The sequence below is a fragment of the Neophocaena asiaeorientalis genome, unplaced genomic scaffold (genome assembly GCF_003031525.2).
Source record: "Neophocaena asiaeorientalis asiaeorientalis breed wild unplaced genomic scaffold, Neophocaena_asiaeorientalis_V1.1 scaffold292, whole genome shotgun sequence".
NCBI lineage: Eukaryota > Metazoa > Chordata > Mammalia > Artiodactyla > Phocoenidae > Neophocaena > Neophocaena asiaeorientalis.
In genome coordinates, this window is record NW_020173241.1 from 423,497 (window position 1) to 437,081 (window position 13,585).

At 51.0% G+C, this 13,585-nt stretch overlaps 1 protein-coding gene across 1 annotated transcript in view; it reads left to right on the forward strand.

The window, feature by feature from the left end:
• COL23A1 (collagen type XXIII alpha 1 chain) overlaps positions 1-13,585 on the forward strand; it is a 320,111-nt gene that overhangs the window by 239,245 nt on the left and 67,281 nt on the right. The window contains exon 2 of the mRNA XM_024745644.1: positions 13,328-13,372. Coding sequence (XP_024601412.1) covers positions 13,328-13,372 — 45 coding nt within the window. The remainder of the gene's footprint in view (positions 1-13,327; positions 13,373-13,585) is intronic.

A 13,585-nucleotide genomic window follows, 5' to 3' on the forward strand; every position in this document is an offset into this window, starting at 1 on the left:
ATGGATCTCCTCAGAGAGTGGTTAAGAGCAGTTTACTAGGGCTAAATCTGCGCCAAGTGGTTTCCAACAGCCCCAGCTAGAAAGACTGTGGCAGCTTGCCCTTGGTTCATCAATGGGTGTTTTCCTACCCCAGCGGGCAGAGAGGGTGAGGCACATGTGCTAAATAATAAAGGAGACAAGATCACATCTTTCCCTTTCCCAATGCCCAGCAAAGATCAGACCCGGAGACAAGCTGCTGATGGACACCCTAGCGTCCAGAGCCTCTTTGCATTGCCGCTGGTGACCATCCACCTTAGTCCAGTTTAACTGGATTTGGCCTGAGCCAGGGCCAGGAGCACCAAGGCAAATTGAATATGGTCTCCACTTTGTGGGGCTCACAGTCTAGCAGAGAGAGAAAGAGAGCTGGGCAGACAGCTCCATCCCAGTGCACTAAGTGCTGAAGCAAGTAAATACCCCTGGCCCAAGGGTGGGCAGCCAGGAAGGCTTCCCAGGGGAGGGTCCATGTCTTAGTTGGGTCTTGAAGGATGAGTAGGAGTTATTCTGGCAAGTAATGGGAGAAATGACATTGGAGACATGAGCAACACATGGGGCTGTGGTGTGTTCCGGGCCAGGAGTGATGTATGGAGGACAAGTAGGGGATGGGCAGAGCAGGCCAAAGAGGGAAGTCTGGCTCAACCTGGAAGGGCCTTGGCCAAAGAGCTCAGACTGTGGCTCAAGGTCAGTGGAAAGCCTGTGAAAGGCTTTAAAGGAAGTGGCATGATCAGATTTGTGGTTTAGAAGGACTGCACTGACTGTGGGGCAGAGAATGAAATCAAACAAGGGAGCCACGGAGGAGGCTGTGACCGTTGACCCAGGGAGATATGCTGGTACCAGACCTGGTGGGGACAGAGAGGGGCAGACTCGGGTTCTTTCTCTTCTGACTCTGTCATTTGGGGCGTGTTCCTTAACCTCTTGGCTCTGTAAAATGGGCATAATAGCACCCACCGCATGGAGTTGTTGTGTGGCGCACAGTAATCCACGTAAAATGCCAGGACAAGGCCAAGACATGGTCAGCCAGTAGGCTTGTCGTCGTTTGTACTTGGAGGCGGTGCTCAGGAAGTGTGAATGGGATGGATCCACCCACATTCCTGGGGGTTACTGGGTGGATGGTGTTGCTGTTCACAGAGACTGGGAATTCAGATGGAGAATTGGTGGGGCAGGGGATAAGGACTTTGGTTTAGGCCATTCAGCCAGTTTCTACTAGGAGTGGTGAGGAGCTTCTGTCCCACCTCATCTAATCCTGAGGCGGAATAGTCTGTGGCTCAGAGTGTGATCTCTGGCACCAGACCACCTGGCCAAGTCCTGACCTTGCCACTGATACTGTGTGACCCCAAGCCAGTGACTTGCCCCCTCTGGGTCCAGTTTTCTCCTCAACAGAATGAGATGACGCGTGGCTGTGAGAATTACAGGAGGATTGACATGACAGAGCTCAGAACGCCACCTGGTACACAGTAAGTTCTAAGTGAGTGTGCACTGCAGTAGTCCTAGTAGTAGTGGCGGTGGTGGTTGTAGTGGAAATCATTGCTGGTGGTTTATGAACCCAGAACTGGTGTTCCTTGGGTTTTGTAAACTCACAGCTTGGCTCCAACCCCCCATCCCCTGAGCACACAGAAGGTAATGTGGAAAGTACAAGGCTTGAAGTCTTTCGGAAGAAAGAAAATATTTAAAGAGAGAGAGAAAGAAAACAGTTGGGTTTTGAGTGTGTTTCCTGGACCAGCAGCAACAACATCCCCTGGGAACTTACTAAAAATGCAAATTCTCGATCACTCCAGCGCCACTGAATTTGAAACTAAGGGTGGGGCCGAGGACCCCTGAGCACTTTGGAGGGTGACCCGGCCCTCCTGCACCCACAGAGCAGTACCAGACCTAGGATGGGAAAGGAGCTGCTTGTGTCTGCGTCTCTAGCCAGACGATGGCATCTGGATAGAGGGGAGAAGCCCCAGGCAGTCCTAGTTCTTTTCCTTTAAAAAAAAAAAGAAAGAAAGAAAGAAAGAAAAAAGGCAAGTGCTTTGGAATTGGACACAGCAGGGTTTGAATCCCAGCTCTGCCACACACCAGGTGTATGACTTGGGACAAGTCCCTTCTCTTGTACTCCATTTGTAGGGTAGGGTAGATACCACCTCCCTGGCAGGGGTGCTGAGCAGAACAGAAGAGTGAACACCTGTACAGCCCTGAGCACAATGCCTGGCATGTTGCAGGTCCACAAGCAGGAGCCACCTTCCTCCCACGGCATTCCAATACCCTGCTCCAGAGCTCTGGGAACAGCCAAAGTGGTGGTGACGTCTCCCCACGGCAGAAGTCTGACCTGGAGCTGTAGGCAGGACCTGGGGCCTGTGTATGGGAGCTGCCACTCTCAGCAGGGGACTTCCAGCTTCCCAGGCAGGGCTCCTGCATGCCCTACCCAGGGGCCACCCTCCAGATAAGGCCAGCCCCAGCCAGAGCAGCACAGAACCTAGGGAGGGAAAGAAAGGGGCCACTTGTGTCTGAGGACACCAGGCCTCTCTGGCCAGACTGTGGCATCTGAATAGATGGGAGATGGTCCCAGGGAGTCCCCAGTGTCCCCACAGCCAGGGGCCCTGGGGACCAGGTGAGCCTAGGAGTCCTGATGGCTGTGCACAGCTGGCCTGCCCACACCCCGCTTTCAGCTGCCCCAGCCCACAGGCCCCTGCCCACCAGTGCCTCCCTCTCAGGTAGTGCCACATAAGTCCAACATCCTCCACCCCCAACGTCCTCCAGCCAGCCAGGGAGCAGACCTGTCCAGCCTCCTTTGACTCCAGACAGCTGTGGGGAGGAGGGGACAGTCGAGCAGGTCCTGGAGAGGTTGGTTTCCAGGCACAGAGAAGGTCCTTACAGATGGAGAGTGGCACAATGATGGCATGAGCACACCTGAGCTTGCAGGGACAGCGTGTCATGGGGTGGTCCCACTGGCGACGTAGCCAGTCCCCACCCTGTCACACTGTGTCATGGTTAGCGCCTCAGTGGGCCAGTATCTCTGGACCACAGAAACCAGAGACAGGACCCATGCCGGGTCCATCACGGGATTCCCAGTGCCTGCAGGGCCTCCAGTGGATGTTTTGGGAATGACTACCTGAGTGACAGACTGAGGACTGGGTATTCAAATCCCCATTTGGGGCCTAGGAAACTGAGGGTCTGAGAGGTTAAATGTCATGTGTTATCTCAAAGGACCTTAGGACCTGGGGTCACTATCTCCAGTCCAAAGGTGAGGAGACAGACACTCTGAGGCAGGGATTGGCTTGCTCCAGGCCATACTAGTGAAAGCAGAATTTCTAAGACACAAATACAATCCTTCTTCTTTAGAAAACATGCTTTGTGATGGTAGGGACCCTGTCTGTCTTGTTTACAAAGGTACAGGGGATGAAATCAGTCTTTTGAGTTTTATACCCTTCCACAGCTGCTCGGGAAGACAGCCTGGTAGGGCATGGCCTATGATCCCAGAAAGACAGAGAGGGAGAGGAGGGCTATCTTCTCCCAAGGAGACCAGGAATGAACAGGAACACCAAGCACAGGGCAAGCCTTTTTTCTGCTAGAAATGAAAAATGCTGCCCAGCTAAACAGAGTTACCATGTGACCCAGCAATTGTACTCTTAGATATATACCCAAAAGAATTGCAAGGAGGGACTCAAAGAGATACTTGTACATCAGTGTTCACTGAAGCATCAGGGTAGGTGGAAACAGCCCAAGTGTCCATCACCAAATGAATGGATAAACAAAATGGTGAACAGTGGAAGAATATTCAGCCATAAAAAGGAATGAAGTCCTGCTCCATGCTTGCTTTAGTCCGTTCAGGCTGCTATGACAAAAATACCATGGACTGAGTGCCTTAAACAGCAAATATTTATTTCTCACAGTGCTGGAAGCTGGGAAGTCCAAGATCAAGGCACTGCCAAAAGTGGTATCTGGTGAGAACCCACTTCTGTTCATAGATGGCCATCTTCTTGTATCTTCACATGGCAGAAGGTATGAGGAAACTCCCTAGGGTCTCTTTTATAAGGGCACTAATCCCATTCATGATGGCTCCACCCTCATGACCTAGTCACCTTCCAAAGGCCCCATCTCCTAATACCATTGCCACATTGGGAGTTAGGATTTTGATATATGAATTCTGGGAGGACACAAATATTCAGTCTATAACCAAGCTGCAACATGGATGAAACTTGAAGACATTATTCTAAGTGAAATAAACCAGACACAAAAGGTCAAACACTACATGACTCCACTCATATGAGGTACCTAGTGTAGGCAAATTCATAGAGACAGAAAGGAGACTGGTGGTTTCCAGGGACTGGGGGAGGGGGAATAGAGGGTTATTGTTTCATGGGTATGGAGTTTCAGTTTTACAAGATGAAAAGAGCTATGGAGGTAGGGATGATAGGGATGGTCGTACAACAGTGTGAAAGTACTTAATACCACTGAATTGTACTTTTTTTTTTTTTTTTGGCTCCATAGGGTCTTCGTTGTTGTGCGCAGGCTTTCTCTAGTTGTAGCGAGCGGGGGCTACTCTTCGTTGCAGTACGAGGGCTTCTCATTGTGGTGGCTTCTCTTGTTGCAGAGCACGGGCTCTAGGCGCGTGGGCTTCAGTAGTTGTGGCACACAGGCTCAGTAGCTGTGGTGCACGGGCTTAGTTGCTCCACAGCAAGTGGGATCTTCCCATACCAGGGATTGAAACTGTGTCCCTGCATTGGCAGGCGTATTCTTAATCGCTGCACCACCAGGGAAGTCCTCTGAGCTGTACTCTTCAAAATGGTTAAGATGCTAAGTTTTATGTATATTTTATCACAATTTTAAAAAAATATTAACATTTTTTAAAATATAATGTAATATACCAAAAACTATTGGGTGGTTCATATGGTATGTGAATTATATCCCAGTAAAGCTGTTTAAAAGAATTATGCTGCTCATAACACTGCTGGACACAGTGTGCCGCCCCTTCCAGGGCCAGGATAAAGAACTGCAGATGTTGGAGCACATGGGCCTGCCCACACCCCAGCGTTTGAGTGTGCGGGGAGGGCCATGGGACCCCCAGGCCCCCATAAGGGGCCAGTGGCTGAAGGACAGGGAGCCACTGCTTTACTAGGGAAGGAGGAGCAGGAAGACGGCAGAGTCACCCCCTAGCAGCCTGTCTTCAGTGGACAAGGGCCAGGGAACTCAGACCCAGCTCTTGACTGCTGACACTCTCCAGTGGGAGCCGTGGTCCTTGCCCTGGCCCTGGAGGTCAAGAAAAACAAATGGTGACTCACTTGGGCCCCTTGGGAGTGTGAGTCAATAGTGCAGGGAACTGTGTGGGGCTTCACGGGCCAGGATGCTGGGAGCAGCCCAGCAGGGGCCTCCGCAGAACTTTTCCACTCAGCCTCTTGGCTGCTCTGGGGTGTGTGGTCAGTGAAGCTGGAGCAGCTTCCTCAGAACTTAAAGTCCTGTCAGCGGGCAGCAGAGGAGCCCGAGCTGCGGGGCCACTTGACCTTGGGCAACCCCTCTCCCACTCTGTAACAGGGACGCTGGTGTCCCTGCCTCATGGGTCTGCTGCAAGAATTATGTGAGGTGCCAGCAGGTGATGGCAGCAGGTACCTCATCAGTGACACCTTGGTGCCCTCCTACCACCAGAACAGAGTTCATTCATGCTCTGACCATTTGTTTAGCACCAACCCATGTGTCACTATTACCTATCAGGCGATAGCCATGAACCAGCACACAGGAGCCCTATCCTCAGGGCGCTGACATCCTAGTGAGGAGAGAGAAACCATAAACACTAAAAAGCAAATAAATAAACCAGGTAATTTTGCTAGAGATAAGTGACTGGAAGAAAATAAAACAAGAAAACATGCCAGAGAGGGTGATCAGTGAAGGTGTCCAGGAAGCTCAACAAAGAGTCCACCATGCAGAATAGCCCCAGCCATGCGAGGAGAGCCCCAGGACAGAGGGAACAGCTGGTGCAAAGGCCCTGAGCTAGGACCGGCCTGGCTGGCTTGAGAAGCAGAAAGAAGGCCGTGTGGCAGGGGGTGTAGGTGGGGAGTGAGGGGGGAGCAGTGGGAGATGGGGCAGTGTGGAGAGCCTCCTTGCTCACAGGCTGCCCACTGAAGTGACCAACCATCTGCTTTGCCTGGGACTGTCCCAGTTTTAGCACCAAAAGGCCCAGGAAACCCCTCAGTCCTGAGCACACTGGGATAGTTGGTCACGCTAGTGCCCACTTGCTTCCCTTATTTCCTGGATGCGGAAGTGAAAGTACCCTAGGCCCTTCTGGGATCTGGCATGCCCTTCCCTCAGCAGAGCTCTGTTCTCCTGTTCGCAGGAGTGGGAGGCCTGGGTCCAGCGCCCTTAGGGTCAAGTTGCCTTGGAATGGGTGGGATAAGCTGAGTGGCCAGCTTTTCCCTGAGGGTCACTTCCTAAGTCCATGTCCACCAGCGTGCTGGCCATGCTCTGAAGGCCTCACTTGCTCTTTTCTAGGACCTTCTGACTGGACTTTTAACATGTAGGTTACGAGGAATTCTCATGGAAACCAAAGCTCACATGAAGGGCTTTTAGGCTTAAAAAAATAAAATATTTGGGTTGGCCAAAATTTCGCTCTGTTTTTTCCATAAGATGGCTCTAGCCAGTAGCGCTTAGTTGTCTTTAACTTCATTCAAAACAATTTTGTTAGATTGTATTGTGACAGCTGTCATATCTGTGCATTTTTTTTAAAACTTATCAAAATTGGTGAATTTTTGTGTAGCCATTTTAATATTGAAGATGGAACAAAAAAAGCAACATTTTCAGCATATTATGCTTTATTATTTCAAGAAAGGTAAAAATGCAACTAGAATGCAAAAAAAAGATTTGTGCGGTGTATTGAGAAGGTGCTGTGACTGATGGAACGTGTCAAAACTGGTTTGCAAAGTCTCGTGGCGATTTCTCGCTGGACGATGCTCCACGGTCAGGTAGACCAGTTGAATTTGAAGTTGATAGCGATCAAATTGAGACATTAATTGAGAACAATCAACGTTACACCACATGGGAGAGAGCCAACATACTCAAAATAACCAAATCAAGTGCTGAAAATCATTTGCACCAGCTTGGTTGTGTCAATCACTTTGATGTTTGGGTTCCACGTAAGTTAAGCGAAAAAAAACCTTCTTGAGTGTATTTCCACATGCGATTCTCTACTTAAACGTAATGAAAACATTCCATTTTTAAAACAAATTGTGACGGGCAATGAAAAGTGGATACTGTACAATAATGTGGAATGGAAGAGATCGTGGAGCAAGTGAAATGAACCACCAACAACCACACCAAATAAAGGTCTTCATCCAAAGAAGGTGGTGTTGTGAATATGGTGGGATTGGAAGGGAATCCTCTATTATGAGCTCCTTCCAAACGATTAATTCCAACAGGTACGGCTCCCAACTAGACCAACTGAAAGCAACACTCGATGAAAAGTGTCAATAAGGAAACGCATGATCTTCCATCGGGATAATGCAAGACCGCATGTTTCTTTTTTTTTTTTTGGCATCTTTATTGGAGTATAATTGCTTTACAATGGTGTGTTAGTTTCTGCTTTATAACAAAGTGAATCAGCTATACATACACATATATCCCCATATCTCCTTCCTCTTACATCTCCCTCCCACCCTCCCTATCCCACCCCTCTAGGTAAGACTGCATGTTTCTTTGATGACCAGGCAAAAACTGTTACAGCTTGGCTGGGAAGTTCTGATTCATTGACGTATTCACCAGACGTTGCACCTTCGGATTTCCATTCATTTTGGTCTTTACAAAATTCTCTTGGACTTCCCTGGTGGTGCAGTGGTTGAGAATCCGCCTGCCAATGCAGGGGACGCAGGTTCGATCCCTGGTCCAGGAAGATCCCACATGCTGCGGAGCAACTAAGCCCGCAAGCCACAACTACTGAGCATGCCTAGAACCCGTGCTCCGCAACAAGAGAAGCCACCGCAATGAGAAGCCCACGGACGGCAACGAAGAGTAGCCCCTGCTCCCCGCAACTAGAGAAAAGCCCACGCACAGCAACGAAGACCCAATGCAGCCACACAAAAAAAATTCTCTTAATGGAAAATTTTTCAATTCCCTGGAAGACTGTAAAAGGCACCTGGAATCGTTCTTTGCTCAAAAAGATAAAAAAGTTTTAAAAGTTATAAAAAAGCCTTTCTTGACTTCTCTGAGCCTCAGTTTCCCCAATCTTTAGAGAAAAAAGTATGGAGAGGGTTTAAAGCATTTTTCAGAACTGAGTATAGATTCAATTAGATAAATTGCACAAAAGCTCCTGCCCTTAGGGGCTGGCAGGAGGGAGGAGCAGGGGCTGGGGTTTGGGCGGGGAGGGGGTGGGTTGCTGAGTGACTGTTGGAGCCAGGGGAAGAGGGAGAGGGAGGGGCCTGGGCAGGCTGTCCCCCGGTTGGCCCCAGGGTTGTGAGAGGACAGCAATAAAGCAAGCGTTGCTGAAGGAGGTATCCTCAGGGGAGGGAGGTGCCGGGAAGGATTGAGGGAGACCACCACTGCAAGAACCAGGTCCTCACTGCTCAGGCCTCCCTGGAGCCTGTTGGCGTTCAGGCCCCCTTTGGAGTTGGTCAGTGACATGAGGGCTCCAGCCCAACCAGAGATGAGATTTTTATCAGTTAGAAATGGTTCCAGTTTGTCTGGCCTCGAATAGTGCTTGAGAAAAGCATCATCCTCCCTGGAGTTATTTAATGTGCAGATAGTTGTCACAAGAGTCATTTAGCAGCAAGCTGGAGCCCTCACCAGCCCATGCGATGCCTGAAACCTCAGGATTTCTTTGAGAAATCTCATTCCCAGACCACTCAGCCCGGGCATCCTGATCCCTAGGTCCACAGACAGACTGTGATTAGGGACCTGGAAAAGCTCCAGACTGTCCCTGCCCCTGTGGGCTCAAGGTCAGGGTGTAATGAGGGCTTAGCCAGCCTCTGGACTCAAACCCTGCCCTCTATACCGTACTTGAGCTATACTGAAATATAGCTGCCCTGTCTCAGGCTTCACCCACCTTGGGAAGCACATAACCAATGTACATCACGTCCCCAGATTCTAATGGCCCAGAGGCGCCTGCAGCCAGTTATTTCTTGGGGTCCCAAATAGGCCCCTCTTTTGTGCCCCCAAGCTGGTGTGTCTGCTGCCAGCTCATCTGTTTAACAGTTCTGCAAGGCAGGTATAGTTGCCATCACCCCTAAAATTTTATCCTCACGGATTGGGAACCCAAAGCTCAGAGAGGTTGAGTAACTTGCTCCAGGTTAAACAGCTTCCTTTCAGTCATGTCTTTTCCCCTTCTGCACCAGCATCACCTGTTGGTATCTGTTGCTCAAAGCCTCTGGAAGGAAACTTTGCAGGTGCCACCATGGCAGCACCCACTGTGAAACACCAGCGTCCCCATGGCTGCCAGCGCCTGACCCAGAGCCGTGTGGGTCACACAGAGGTGAGAACAGCCTGAGCTGGTCTTCGTCACCTGGAGACTCTCCAGCCGGGACGGTTTTTCCAGCAGCATCCTTGGGCAAGACCTGAGTTTCTCCATCTATACATCAGCAGGTCGATCAAGACAGACTCCCAGGTGCCTTCCAGAGCAGCCTGAGTGTCTGAGTCTGTGCCAGAAGTGGGAAACATTCTGCCACTGTAGAAAGGAAGGAACAGAAGAAAACCAAGAAGCGGAAAGCTCTGAGGCAAACTGCTAGGCCAGGAGCCTGGTTTTGCTTGTTCGGAGAACATCTGAGCTGCAGCCAGCTGGCCAGGCTATCCCTGGGAGCCCAGATCAATCTGCTGCAGGCCTGGCCCAGATGCCAGAGGGCCACAACCCATCTGCCCTGCTGCTCGCCCCAGGGTGGCCACCCCTTCCACTGTCAAGGCTGCCTGCCTGGGGGTTCGACATATCTGGCACAACTGCCCTTGCACCTTAAGAATCACAGACTGATGATGAAGGGCTCCTCAAGGCGCCAGCTGTGTGGCCTTAGGCAAATCTTTTCACCTCACTTAAGCCTCAGAGTTCCCCTCTATACAGGGCATACCAGCATCTTCTTCAGAGGGCTGAGCAGGGAATAGATGAGCTCCTTGGATGAGCCACAGGAGACCTGGAGCACAAAGGGTTCCAAGTTCATATTTGCTGGATGAGTAGCTGGCCTGGCACCTAATAGATGCTGAACCAGGGCTGCTGCCCATGGCCGGCCCTCAGCACCTGACAATCTAGAAACTTATGAAAGGCCGTCCTTCCTGCCTTCCCCACTACAGGTTCCACAATCCAGGCCTTGTGTGTGCAAGGCCTCCCTGCTTGCAAAAGCAGCAGACAGGGAGCCTAGTGGTCAGCATGGGACTCAGCTCTGGCATTCCCCGCTCCCAGGGCCTCTATTTGATCAAGCCTGGCAGGCCTCACCACCTCCATCACCTGCCATAGGGAGAAAGGAGAGAAAGTATCCTTCATCTCAGCAGCTTTGCCCATCAAATTAGATAGTCTTGCATCTCTTCTAAGCCATGGATCTCGTTAGATTTGACAGTCTTTTAAAGAGATTGCCAAGAAATGGTAAGGAGGGACCTTAGGCTGCACAAGGTGCGGACTGCACACTGCAGTGGACTACCTTCTGTTAGGAGGAGGACAAACGAGTCACAGCAGGAAGGGTGGGTGGAAGAGGCTAAGTGTGGGGGCAGCCTTTGCCTGACACCAAGGAGGAAGGGGTCTCAGTTAAGTGTGGGGCAAGAGGATGCCTCGGACAGCTCCCAGGTGGTTTCTGGCTTGGCTCTGTGGGTACTGATCATACCTACACCTAGGAGAGAAGAGAACGCTGTTGGGAGCACACGGAGAATTGGGAGATGATTTTGGGTTTGGACATGTTGCCTCTCAATAGAATTATCTTGGAGACAGTTGAATGAGTTTGAATCTTAGAAGAGTGGGTTGACCAGTTGTCAGTTTGTGAGCTGTTCACACAGAAGCCTCCAGGATCTGGTTTGAGTTGGCCTGCAGAGAATTCACGAGCCTCAGTCTCCTTTACTTAAGCCCTTGCAGTTGGGAGTCCTGTCCAGCCTGCCAGGGCTACAGCCCCACAGGCCCTGTGCACTCAGCAGCCCCCAGGACCCCCACCCAGTCCAGGCCTGCTGGGAGCTTCCCCCAAAAGCCCTGGGAGGCGGGGCACTCCACCCTGCCTGGGCAGCTGCCCACTTGCTAGCATCTTCCTCATTGGGCCTTCTGCCTAACCATGCCACCCAGGAGACCCACCCAGAAAAATCCATTAGTTCAGCCACCTCAGCGGCAGTAAATGTCTTCATCTGGCTTGAGTTTCCCAGATGGAGAATTTTACAGTCGTACCCAGTAATGACCGTTAGAAAACCATGGCGCTGCTTTAGCTTTCATGTCCAGGAAGAGCCTGGCTTACTCTCCCACTCTTGGGCCCCTTTCCTGCCATGCCCCATACATCAGCCTGAGGCCCAGGGCGAGTGAGCGACCTTGCTGAGCCAAGCACAGGCCTTTTATAGCCTGATGAGAGCACAGAAGCCAGGGACCAGTTTGCTGGACCTTGTGAGTGAAAGCTGGGCCTCTTCTCTCCTACAACCAAAGGAGCGTGATGCTGGGTGTGCCATTGGGGTCCCTCTTCCCACACCCTCGCTCACCCTGAAAACAGATGTGCCTGGATAGAACGGGCCAAACACCGGCCAGCCTCACGAGGTTTCCAGGCGCTGTCAGCCCCATGAAGGAGCTGGGAGGAGAGCAGGATGCATGTTTAGCCGTGAGGGGTCTGAGATGTTGGTGAGACACCCACATGGAGGTGTTGAAGGCAGTTGTCCATGCACTGCAGGTGTTGCAGGCCTTGGCTGAGATCACTGACCTGGAGGCTCTTCATAAGCTGTTACACTGGTGTGAGGAGCTATTGTTTGTTATGGGGGTGCCAGAATCTCAGCCTCGCTAATCAACACAGCCCTGAGCCATTCCAGCATAAAACTCAAGGTCTCTGTCTGGTCTCGGGAAAAGTCAAGGGCTATGTAACTGGCATGAATTTCTACTCCCAGAATTCAGGGGTACATCATTTATATGGTCAAATGATTTTAGACAAAGGCGCCAAGGCTACACAATGGGGAAAAGATAGTCTCTTCAACAATTGCTGTTGAGAAAACTGGATACCCACATGCAAAAGAATGAAGTTGGGCCCTTACCTTATACCATATACAAAAATTAGCTCAAAAGGTTAAAAGGTTAAAATTAACTCAAAGGTCAAAAAGGTAACAAAAGCAAAAATAGACAAATTGGACTACATCAAGCTTTAAAACTTCTGCACAGAGAAGGAAAACAGGAGGAAGAATCAGGGGTAGTTAGACTAACGGGGAGTGAAAACGGAGGCAGAGAGGGGAAGGCAAGGGAGCATCAGGGAGGTTTGCAGCAGGGCTCCAGGAACGGCGCCGGGATGAGGGCGCGCTGGCTGAGGCCTCAGCCCTCCACTCCCAGGCCAGGCGAGCTGTGCTCTGGGCCCTGCTGCCGCCAGGCTCTGGGTTCCACGACCCAGAGCCCTCTTCCTCTTCAGCATCGCAGTCACTCAGGTCTCGGGGGCTGACATGGGCCGAGGGGCAGAAGGCAGAGGCAGGATGATCTGCATCAGATTCAGAAAGTGCAAAAATGTATGGATGAGACTGGATACGGAAAAGAATGTGCATTGGAGTGCACATTATGTGCAATAAATCACAAGAAATTTATAAGCGGCTCCCTGGAGCTGTGGGGGAGGGGAGAGAGGTGCCAAAAGGTCTAGTGAGCAAAAGGAAGGAAGTAGATGGATAGGATAGAGCCTGTTACCACCGAGTTTAAACATTTGAGATGCCATGATAGTGTCTTTATGTGGTGCGTTGTCTCTGTTGTTTTATTTTAGTGAATATTAAAAAGCATTTGTCCGGGCTTTTGTAAGTTAACTCCCACCCTCAGCCTTATTTTTCTTGAAAGTCTGAAGTTTCTCAGTGGCAAAACTCTTCTGCCTCAAGAGTTTCTAGGTAGTAAACCTTTTTGAATGGGAAAGGACTTGGGAATGAAATAATGAACAGTTAATTGAATAACTAAATGAATGAGTGAGGGATGAGAACGCAGCCAACAGGGGAGGATCCAGAGGAGCAGGGGGGAGGGAGGGGCAGGAGATGGAGCTTTCTCCCCACTCCTCTCCCCTCCCCCAGCCAGCAAGGTGGTGAGCTGGCTGCCCCCAGGCTGCTGTTATGGGTGTGGGTTGGGGGGTGGTGATGCGGTGGTGCTGGCAGCAGGCAGGCTGTGCCCAAGCTCACTGGGTTCCCTTCTTAATGAGTCCGTCCTTGTTTTCCTGTCTAGGCCCCCCTGGACGGCGTGGCAAGCCTGGAAGAAGAGGCGATCCCGGTGAGTCCCAGGTTTTCTTAATTACTAAACCCAGGCCTAGGAAGTCTGCCCTTGACCTGGGACCTGGCTGGAGGTGCCAATCCTCGCACCACCCCATAACTCAGGACCTTTGGTCCTGGGCCAGGTCTTTGTGCCCCCTCCAATTCCAGCCACTGTCCCCAGAGCTGCAGTGCCCAGTGCTGCCTTTCTTGGCTTCTTGACACCATTCCAGTG